Source organism: Nerophis lumbriciformis, linkage group LG23, assembly GCF_033978685.3.
Source record: "Nerophis lumbriciformis linkage group LG23, RoL_Nlum_v2.1, whole genome shotgun sequence".
Lineage (NCBI taxonomy): Eukaryota > Metazoa > Chordata > Actinopteri > Syngnathiformes > Syngnathidae > Nerophis > Nerophis lumbriciformis.
Window position 1 is genome coordinate 40,134,161 of NC_084570.2, and position 12,500 is coordinate 40,146,660.

Here is a 12,500-nt window from a genome sequence, read left to right on the forward strand (position 1 = left end):
CTGGGTAGCGCCGTGCATGGCAGCTCCCGCCATCAGTGTGTGAATGTGTGAATGTGTGTGTGTGAATGGGTGAATGTGGAAATAGTGTCAAAGCGCTTTGAGTTCCTTAAAAAGGTATACAAGCGCTATACAAGTACAAGGGACAATGCACAAAAATGTGGACTCTTGGACAATGCACAAAAATGTGGACTCTTGGATTCATCTTGGACTTGTAATGGAGTCATCTCGACTTATCATGGAGTCATCTTGGACTTATCATGGATTCATCTTGTACTCATCTTGGACTTATAATGGACTTATCTTGGACTCATCTTGGACTCATCTTGGACTTATCATGGACTTATCTTGGACTCATCTTGGACTCATCTTGGACTTATCATGGAGTCATCTTGGACTTATCATGGATTCATCTTGTACTCATCTTGGACTTATAATGGACTTATCTTGGACTCATCTTGGACTCATCTTGGACTTATCATGGAGTCATCTTGGACTTATCATGGATTCATCTTGTACTCATCTTGGACTTATCTTGGACTCATCTTGGACTCATCTTGGACTTATCATGGACTAATTTTGGACTTACATATATATGGACTCATCATGGACTATATATATATTCTGTGACAGAGACAGTGTGTGGAATACATACATATACATGTAGTACACACAAGTACACACACACATATATATACATATATATATATATATATATATATATATATATATATATATATATATATATATATATATATATATATATTGTGTCACAGAGACAGTGTGTGGAGTACATAAATATACATGTAGTACACACAAGTACACATATATACATATAAATATATATATATATATATTTTGTCACAGAGACAGTGTGTGGAGTACGCCCTGAAGGCCCGGCCAGTGCGGCGCTACATCCCCAAGAAGAAGTACCAGTACAAGTTCTGGAAGGTTGTCAACTCCAGCGCCTTCGAGTACCTCATGTTTGTCCTCATTGTCCTCAACACACTCTGTCTGGCTATACAGGTAGGCCCCGCCCCTGACCTGTCACCTTGCAACCACCTGGCCTGTAATAGTCAGCATGCCTTCATGCAGTTACTGCCACCTTGTGGAGTTGAACACAAACACATCGGGGGTTGCCTACAGCCACAGCCATGAATAGATGTGACACATGCCTTCATGCAGCTACTGCCACCTTTTGGAGTTGAACACAAACACATCGGGGGTTGCCTACAGCCACAGCCATGAATAGATGTGACACATGCCTTCATGCAGCTACTGCCACCTTGTGGATTTGAATACAAACACATCAGCGGGTTTCCTTCAGCCACAGCCATGAATAAATGTGACACATGCCTTCATGCAGCTACTGCCACTTTGTAGAGTTAAATACAAGCACATCAGGTGGTTGCCTAAAGCCATAGCCATGAATAAATGTGACACATGACTTCATGCAGCTACCGCCACCTTGTGGAGTTGAATACAAACACATCAGGGGGTTGCCTACAACCACAGTCATAAATAGATGTGACACATGCCTTCATGCAGCTACTGCCACCTTGTGGAGTTGAATACAAACACATCAGGGGGTTGCCTACAACCACAGTCATAAATAGATGTGACACATGCCTTCATGCAGCTACCGCCACCTTGTGGAGTTGAATACAAACACATCAGGGGGTTGCCTACAACCACAGTCATAAATAGATGTGACACATGCCTTCATGCAGCTACTGCCACCTTGTGGAGTTGAATACAAACACATCAGGGGGTTGCCTACAGCCACAGCCATGAATAGATGTGACACATGCCTTCATGCAGCTACCGCCACCTTTTGGAGTTGAACACAAACACATCGGGGGTTGCCTACAGCCACAGCCATGAATAGATGTGACACATGCCTTCATGCAGCTACTGCCACCTTGTGGAGTTGAATACAAGCACATCAGGTGGTTTCCTACAGCCATAGCCATGAAAAATTTGTGACACATGACTTCATGCAGCTACTGCCACCTTTTGGAGTTGAATACAAACACATCAGGGGGGTTGCCTACAGCCACAGTCATATCCACAGTCCTAATAATCATACAGCTACTTGAATTACTTAATTGGATGCAATCTTTCATTGGAGCGTGTATGCTAAAGTGTGTGCTAGCGTGTGTACTAGCCTATATGCTAACGTGTATGCTAACGTGTGTGCTAGCGTGTGTACTAGCCTATATGCTAACGTGTATGCTAACGTGTGTGCTAGCATGTGTACTAGCCTATATGTTAACGTGTATGCTAACGTGTGTGCTAGCGTGTGTACTAGCCTATATGCTAACGTGTATGCTAACGTGTGTGCTAGCGTGTGTACTAGCCTATATGCTAACGTGTATGATAACATGTGTGCTAGCGTGTATACTAACGTATGTGCTTGCGTAAGTATTAGCCTATATGCTAACGTGTATGCTAATGTGTGTGCTAGCGTGTATGCTAACGTGTGTGCTTGCGTTTGTACTAGCCTATATGCTAACTTGTATGCTAACATGTGTGCTAGAATGTATACTAACGTGTATGCTAAGGTGTGTGCTAGCATGTATGCTAATGTGTGTGCTAGCTTTTTATGCTAACGTTTGTGCTAGCCTGTATGCTTCTGTGTATGCTAATGTGTGTGCTAGCATTTATGCTAACGTGTATGCTAGCGTGTATACTATTGTGTATGCTAACGTGTGTGCTAGCATTTATGCTAACGTGTATGCTAGCGTGTATACTATTGTGTATGCTAACGTGTGTGCTAGCATGTATGCTAACGTGTGTGCTAGCTTTTTATGCTAACTTGTATGCTAACGTGTGTGCTCGCGTGTATGCTAACGTGTGTGCTAACTTTTTATGCTAACATGTATGCTAACGTGTGTGCTAGCGTGTATGCTAGCATGTATTCTAACGTACAAGCCGTTCACCAACACCTGAGCTCTCCCCCTTTTCAGCACCACGGCCAGTCCCAGCTGTTCCATCACAGCATGGACATCCTGAACATGATCTTCACTGGACTCTTCACTGTGGAGATGTTCCTCAAACTCATCGCCTTCAAGCCCAGGGTGAGCCTCAACTACACTAGTACTACATGTACTACTTGTACTACAACTACACTAGTCCTACATGTTCTACTTGTACTACAACTACATAAGTACTACAAGTACTAATTGTACTACAACTACACTAGTACTACATGTACTACTTGTACTACAACTACACTAGTACTACATGTACTACTTGTACTACAATTACACTAGTACTACATGTACTACATATACACTAGTACTACATGTACTACTTGTACTACAACTACACTAGTACTACATGTACTACATGTACTTCAACTACACTAGTACTACATGTACTACTTGTACTACAACTACACTAGTACTACATGTTCTACATGTACTACATATACACTAGTACTACATGTACTACTTGTACTACAACTACACTAGTACTACATGTACTACTTGTACTACAACTACACTAGTAGTACATGTACTACTTGCACTACAACTCCACTAGTAGTACTACATGTACTACTTGTACTACAACTACACTAGCACTACATGTACTACAACTACACTAGTACTACATGGACTACAATTACACTAGTACTATATGTTCTACTTGTACTACAACTGCAATAGTACTACATGTACTACTTGTACTACAACTACACTAGTACTACATGTACTACTTGTACTACAAGTACACTAGTACTACATGTACTACAACTACACTAGTACTACATGTACTACTTGTACTACAACTACACTCCTACTACATGTACTACTTGTACTACAACTACACTAGTACTACATGTACTACAACTACACATGTACTACATGTACTACTTGTACTACAACTACACTAGTACTACATGTACTACTTGTACTACAACTACACTAGTACTACATGTACTACTTGTACTACAACTACACTAGTACTTCACATACTACTTGTACTACAACTACACTAGTACTACATGTATGACTTGTTCCTACAACTACACTAGTACTACGTCTACTACTTGTTCCTACAACTACACTAGTACTACATGTACTACGTGTACTACAACTACACTAGAAATACATCTACTACTTGTTCCTACGACTACACTAGTACTACGCGTACTACTTACTCCTACATCTGCACTTGTAATAGGTCTACTACTTGCTCCTACAACTACACTAGTACTATGTCTACTACTTGCTCCTTCAACTACACTAGTACTACATGTACTATACTTGCTCCTACAACTACACTAGTACTACATCTACTACTTTCTCCTACAACTACACTAGTACTTTGTGTACTACTTGCTCCTACAACTACACTATTACTACATGTACTATACTTGCTCCTACAACTACACTAGTACTACGTCTACTACTTGCTCCTACAACTCCACTATTACTACTAACATTTGACCAAGTACTTTGCAAGAGACTTGTAACATTTTACCAAGTACTTTGCACTACACTAGTACTAGTAACGTTTTACCAAGTACTTTGCACTACACTAGTACTAGTAACGTTTTACCAAGTACTCTGCACAACACTAGTACTAGTAACATGTTACCAAGTACTTTGCACTACATTAGTACCTGTAACGTTTTACCGAGTACTTTGCACTACACTAGTAACATTTGACCAAGTACTTTGCACTACACTAGTAGCATTTTACCAAGTACTTTGCACAACTCTTGTAACATTTTACCAAGTACTTTGCACTACACTTGTAACATTTTACCAAGTACTTTGCACTACACTAGTACTAGCAAAATTTTACCAAGTATTTTGCACTACACTAGTACTTGTAACGTTTTACCAAGTATTTTACACTACACTAGTATTAGTAACAGTTAACCAAGTACTTTGCACTACACTAGTAGCATTTTACCAAGTACTTTGCACAACTCTTGTAACATTTTACCAAGTACTTTGCACTACACTTGTAACATTTTACCAAGTACTTTGCACTACACTAGTACTAGCAAAATTTTACCAAGTATTTTGCACTACACTAGTACTTGTAACGTTTTACCAAGTATTTTACACTACACTAGTATTAGTAACAGTTAACCAAGTACTTTGCACTACACTAGTACCAGTAACGTTTTACCAAGTACTTTGCACTACACTAGTAACGTTTTACCAAGTACTTTGCACTACACTAGTACTAGTAACGTTGTACCAAGTACTGTGTACTACACTAGTACTAGTAACATTTTACCAAGTACTTTGCACTACACTAGTACTAGTAACGTTTTACCAAGTACTCTGCACAACACTAGTACTAGTAACATGTTACCAAGTACTTTGCACTACATTAGTACCTGTAACGTTTTACCGAGTACTTTGCACTACACTAGTAACATTTGACCAAGTACTTTGCACTACACTAGTAGCATTTTACCAAGTACTTTGCACAACTCTTGTAACATTTTACCAAGTACTTTGCACTACACTTGTAACATTTTACCAAGTACTTTGCACTACACTAGTACTAGCAAAATTTTACCAAGTATTTTGCACTACACTAGTACTAGTAACGTTTTACCAAGTATTCTACACTACACTAGTATTTGTAACAGTTAACCAAATACTTTGCACTACACTAGTACCAGTAACGTTTTACCAAGTACTTTGCACTACACTAGTAACGTTTTACCAAGTACTTTGCACTACACTAGTACTAGTAACGTTGTACCAAGTACTGTGTACTACACTAGTACTAGTAACATTTTACCAAGTACTTTGCACTACACTAGTAACGTTTTACCAAGTACTTTGCACTACACTTGTAACGTTTTACCAAATACTTTGCACTACACTAGTAGTAGTAACGTTTTAACAAGTACTGTGTACTACACTGGTACTAGTAATGCTTTACCAAGTATTTTGCACTACACCAGTACTTGTAATGTAATACCAAGTACTTTGTACTAACCAGTACTAATAATGCAGTAGCATGTTCTTTGTACTAGATCAGTGCAAGTAATGTATGTCATTGGTTTGTAGTAGTCAGTAATATAATACTTCCAAATGTACTACTGATTTTAATATTCATATTATAGTAAATGTAAAAAAATAAATAGTAAAAAAATAAAACAAACTTTATTTTTGGTTACCACGGCAAATTATGTAATACTCTAAGATATTTTTCTGAATATAATGCACACTTGCAGTAAAATGTACTTCAAGCTGAGATAAAATACTGAAAATGGACCAAATATTCTTCCATGGTGTATTTGTGTGTACTTATAGTACTCAGTATTCAAAACCATGGTTTGTTAATTTTGGTTTCAGGTGTGGTTGTGGTACACAGACGTGCAGAAAGTAGTATTATTAGTAGTACATGTAAGATAGAAAGTAGTATTATTAGTAGTACATGTAAGATAGAAAGTAGTATTATTAGTAGTACATGTAAGATAGAAAGTAGTATTATTAGTAGTACATGTAAGATGTTCAGTTTCTTGTTAAACTTTCAGGTATGAGTAGAAATTACATTTAGTGAATACTTCAAAATATATTTATTTATATACATTTTTATTTATATATAACATTTAGTGAATACTTCAAAATATATTTATTCATATACATTTATATTTATAAATAACATTTAGTGAATACTTCAAAATATATTTATTTATATACATTTTATATTTATAAATAACATTTAGTGAATACTTCAAAATATATTTATTTAGATACATTTATATTTATAAATAACATTTAGTGAATACTTCAAAATATATTTATTTAAAAACATTTATATTTATAAATAACATTTAGTGAATACTTCAAAAGATATTTACTTCCTACTTTCTACTTCCAACTTCCTGCTTCCTATTTTCTATTTCCTACTTTGTTCCTCACCGCCTCTTCCCTTTAGACTTCCTACTTCTTACTTCCTACTTCCTTCTTCCTACTTTCTACTTCCTACTTCCAACTTCCAACTTCCAACTTCCAACTTCCTACTTTCAACTTCCAACTTCCAATTTCTTACTTTCTACTTCCAACTTCTTACTTTCTATTTTCTATTTCCTACTTTGTTCCTCGCTGCCTCTTGTCTTTAGACTTCCTACTTCCTTCTTCCAACTTCCTATTTTCTACTTCCGACATCCTACCTTCTACTTCTTAATTTCTACTTCCAACTTCCTACTTTCTATTTTCTATTTCGGGCTTCCTACTTTTTACCTTCTATTTCCTGTTTTCTACTTCCACTTTCTACTTTCTATTTCCTACTTTCTACTTCTACTTCCTCCTGTTTAATTCCTACTTTCTACTTTCTACTTTCTACTTCTTACTTGCTACTGCCTACTTTCTATTTTCACTTCCACTTCTTACTTTCTACTTTCTACCTACCAGTTTATACGTCCTCCTTTCTACTTCCTACTTCCTGCTTCCTACTTCCTACGTTCTACGTCCTGCTTTCTACTTACTATTACCTACTTCCTACTTTCTACTTTAGATTTTAAACTTCCTACACCTTACATCCTACTTCTTACTTTCTACTCCCTACTTCCTAATTCCTGCGGACACGCTCAGGGTTACGTTGAAGACGCCTGCAAGGTATTTGACGCCCTGGTGGTGAAGACAGCGTAGTGCACTCAGCCAGGTAGACGCACGCCCTGTGCCGCTTCCTGCCTTCTTTACTTCCATCCTTCCTTCCTGCCTGCTTTCCTTCCTTCCTTCCTTCCTTCCTTCCTTCCTGCCTTCTTCCCTTCCTTCCTTCCTTCATTATTTCCTTCCTTTCTGCTTTCCTGCCTTCTTACCTTCCTTCTTACCTTCCTGCCTTTCTGCTCTCTTGTTTCTTTCCTGTCTTCTTTCTTTTCTACCTTCCTTCCTTCCTTCCTGCCTTCTTTCCTTCCTACCTTCCTTCCTTCCTTCTTTCCTTCCTACCTTTCTTCCTTCCTTCCTACTTTCATCCTTAATTATTTCCTTCCTTCCTTCCTTCCTTCCTTCCTTCCTGCCTGCCTGCCTTCCTTCCTTCCTTCCTTCCTTCCTTCCTTCCTTCCTTCCTTCCTTCCTTCCTTCCTTCTTACCTTCGTGCCTTTCTGCTCTCTTCTTTCTTTCCTGTCTTCTTTCTTTTCTACCTTCCCTCCTTCCTTCCTTCCATCCTTCCTTCCTTCCTTCATGCCTTCTTTCCTTCATGCCTTCTTTCCTTCCTACCTTCCTTCTTTCCTTCCTTCCTTCCTTCTTTATTTTCTTCCTACCTTTCTTCCCTACTTCCTACTTTCCTTCCTTCATTATTTCCTTCCTTCCTTCCTTCCTTCCTGCCTTCCTTCCTGCCTGCCTTTCTGCCTGCCTGCCTTCCTTCCTTCCCTCCTTCCTTCCTTCCTTCCTTCCTGGCTGCCTTCCTTCCAAGCTTCCCTCCAAGGAAAGGCCATGTGTCTCTTCAGTTCCCAAACCTTTATAGAGTGTTGTTAATAGGAAAGGCCATGCAACACAGTGGTAAAAATGCCTTTTTTGCAATGTGTTGCTGCCATTAAATTCTAAGTTCATGATTAACTTAGAATTGTGGTTCGGGTGGCATCCTGACCAGATGCCTGAACCACCTCATCTGGTTCCTTTCCATGTGGAGGAGCAGCTTTACTTTGAGCTCCTCCTGGATGACAGAAATTCTCATCTTATCTTTAAGGGAGAGACCCACCACCCAGCGGAGGAAACTCATTTGGGTTGCTTGTACCTGTGATCTTGTCCTTTCGGTCATAAACCAAAGCTCATGACCATAGGTGAGGATGGGAACATAGATCGACGGGTAAATTGAGAGCTTTGCCTTCCGGCTCAGCTCCTTCTTCACCACAACGGATCGATACAGCGTCCGCATTACTGAAGACGCCACACCGATCCACCTGTCCATCTCACCATCCACCATTCCCTCACTCGTGAACAAGACTCCCAGGTACTTGAACTCCTCCAATTGGGGCAAGATCTCCTCCCCAACCAGGAGGTGGCACTCCACCCTTTTCCGGGCGAGAACCATGGACTCGGACTTGGAAGTGCTAATTCTCATCCCAGTCGCTTCACACTCGGCTGCGAACCGATCCAATGAGAGCTGAAGATAGAGCATCAAACCTGAGGGTTCCTGGTTCAATCTCCGGCTTCCGCCATCCTAGTCACGTCCATTATGTCCTTGAGCAAGACACTTCACCCTTGCTCCTGATGAGTCGTGGTTAGGGCCATGCATGGCAGCTCCCGCCATCAGTGTGTGACTGTGTATGTGTGAAAGGGTTAATGCGGAAGAGTCCAGGAGAGTCCACCACAGATTCCCCAGGCACTGCTTCCTCATAGGAAGTCGTGTAGGTGGGATTGAGGAGGTCTTCGAAGTATTCCCTCCACCGATCTACAACATCCTGAGTCGAGGATGTTGACACTGCACTGCTTCCCCCTCCTGAGGCGGTGGATGGTGGTCCAGAATTGCTTTGAAGCCTTTCAAAAGTCGTTTTCCATGGCTTCCCCAAACTCCTCCCATATTCAAGTTTTTGCTTCCTCGACCGCTGGAGCCGCACACCGCTTGGCCTGTCGGTACCTGTCCGCTGCCTCCGGAGTCCCATGAGCCAAAAAGACCCGATATGACTCTTTCTTCAGCTTGAAGACATCCCTCGGGGTTCTAGGATTACCACCACGACTGGCACCAACCTCCTTGCAGCTCCAATCGGCCGCCTCGACAATAGAGGTACGGAACATGGTCCACTCGACTCAATGTCCAGCGCCTCCCTCATGACATGTTCAAAGTTCTTTCAGAGGTGGGAATTGAAAATCTCTCTGACAGGAGACTCTGTTAGACGTTCCCAGCAGACCCTCTTAATGTGTTTGGGCCTGCCAGGTCTGTCCGGCATCCTCCTCCACCATCAGAGCCAACACACGGCCAGGTGGTGATCGGTAGAAAGCTACGCCCCTCTCTTCACCCGAGTGTCCAAAACATGAGACCTCAAATTCAATGATACAACTACAAAGTCTATCATAAAAATGCGGCCAAGGGTGTCCTGGTGCCCAGTGCACATATGAACACCCTTATGTTTGGACATGGTGTTTATTATGGAAAATCTGTGACCAGCACAAAAGTCCAATAACAAAACACCAATCTGGTTCAGGTCCGGGCGACCATCCCTCCCAATGACGCCTCTCCAGGTCTCACTGTCGTTGCCAATGTGAGCGTTGAAGTCCTCTAATAGAACACGGGAATGGCCCGGGGGAGCCCTCTCCAGTACTCCCTCAAGGGAATCCAAAAAGAGTGGGTACTCTGAGCTGCTGTTTGGTGCGTAAGCACAAACAACAGTCAGGACCCGTCCCCCCACCCGAAGGCGGAGGGAAGCTACCCTCTTGTCTACTGGGTTGAACTCCAACGTACAGGCTTTGAGCCGGGGGACAACAAGAACTGCCACCCCAGCCGGTTGCCTCTCTCTGCGTGCAACGCCAGAGTGGAAGCGAGAACTGGTACCAGAGCTCCTGCTGTGCGTCGAAGTGAGTCCGACTATATCTAGCCGGAACTTCTTCACCTCGCGCACCAGCTCAGGCTCCTTCCCCCCAGCGAGGTGATGTTCTACGTCCCAAGAGCTAGCTTATGTAGCCGAGGATCAGACCGCAAAGGGCCCTGACTTCAACTGCTGCCCAGCTCACACTGTACCCGACCTCTATGGCCCCTCTGGTGAGCCCATTAGAGGCGGGACTCACGTTGCCTCTTCGGGCTGTGCCTGGTGGTGCGCCATGGGGCGCCATCGAGTTCCACCTCGGGGCCTGGCTCCAGAGGGGGGCCCCGGTGACCCGCATCCGGGCAAGGGAAATCTAAGTCCTCGTTTTTTTCTTCTTTATAAAGGTCTTCGAGCTGCTGTTTGTCTGGTCCCTCACCTAGGACCTGGTTGTCTTGGGAGACCCTAGCAGGGGGCAAAAGAGCCCCCCGGACAACATAGCTCTTTGGATCATCAAAATAATTTCAAAAACTAAATTACATAATGCAGATTCCACATGTTAAATTAATAAGAATATTCCCTGTTGGTTCTTTGCATTTGTATAATATCTGTTTTTCTAAAATGTTTCTTTTCTTCATGTATTTTCTATTTGAAGACAATGAAAATTGTCAAGAGATGTTCTTCATATTATGTTTCATGCTCGACTTGCTGGTTGCTCCATGATTTCATTGTCTCTTGCATCTTTCTCTTTGCTGACAGAACTATTTTGCTGATGCATGGAACACATTTGATGCCTTGATTGTTGTCGGGAGCCTGGTGGATATTGCCATCACTGAAATCAACGTGAGTATTCATCTTCATAAACAGCTTCATAACCATCTTCATAAACATCTTCATAAACATCTCCATAAACATCTCCATAAACATCTTCATAAACATCATCATAAACATAATCATAAGCATCTTCATAAACATCTTCATAAACATAATTAAAAACATCATCATAAACATCTTCATAAACATCATCATAAACATAATCAAAAGCATCTTCATAAACATCTTCATTAACATAATCATAAACATCATCATACTCATCTTCATAAACATCTCTATAAACATCTCCATAACATAATCATAAACATCTCCATAAACATCTCCATAAACATCTTCATAAACATCTTCATAAACATCTTCATAACGCGTGGCGAAGTTGGTTCAGTGGCCGTGCCAGCAATCGGAGTGTTGCTGGTTACTGGGGTTCAATCCCCACCTTCTACCATCCTAGTCACGTCCGTTGTGTCCTTGGGCAAGACACTTCACCCTTGCTCCTGATGGGTGCTGGTTAGCGCCTTGCATGGCAGCTCCCGCCATCAGTGTGTGAATGTGTGTGTGAATGGGTGAATGTGGTAATACTGTCAAAGCGCTTTGAGTACCTTGAAGGTAGAAAAGCGCTATACAAGTATAACCCATTTATCATTTATATAATCATAAACATCTCCATAAACATCATCATAAACATCTCCATAAACATGTCCATAAACATCATCATAAACATGTCCATAAACATCTTCATAAACATCATCATAAACATCATCATACACATTTCCATAAACATCTTCATAAACGTCTTCAAAAACATCATCGTAAACATTTCCATAAACATCTTCATAAACATCATCATAATCATTTCCATGAAAATCTTCATAAACATCTTCATAAACATCATCATAAACATCATCATAAATATCATCATAAACATCATCGTAAACATTTCCATTAACATCTTCATAAACATCTTCATAAACATCATCATAAACATCATTGTAAACATTTCCATAAACATCTTCATAAACATCTTCATAAACATCATTATAAACATCATTATAAACATTTCCATGAACATCTTCATAAACATCATCATAAACATCATTGTAAACATTTCCATAAACATCTTCATAAACATCTTCATAAACATCATCATAAACATCATTATAAACATTTCCATGAACATCTTCATAAATATCTTCATAAACATCATCATAAACATAATCATAAACATCTT

General features: G+C 40.6%; 1 protein-coding gene across 2 annotated transcripts in view; it reads left to right on the forward strand.

Annotated features, from left to right (window-relative positions):
* LOC133622687 (voltage-dependent L-type calcium channel subunit alpha-1D-like) overlaps positions 1-12,500 on the forward strand; it is a 195,977-nt gene that overhangs the window by 113,298 nt on the left and 70,179 nt on the right. For both annotated transcript variants that reach the window (XM_072915911.1, XM_072915910.1), the window contains exons 25-27: positions 865-1,023; positions 2,967-3,077; positions 11,198-11,281. In XM_072915911.1, coding sequence (XP_072772012.1) covers positions 865-1,023; positions 2,967-3,077; positions 11,198-11,281 — 354 coding nt within the window. The remainder of the gene's footprint in view (positions 1-864; positions 1,024-2,966; positions 3,078-11,197; positions 11,282-12,500) is intronic.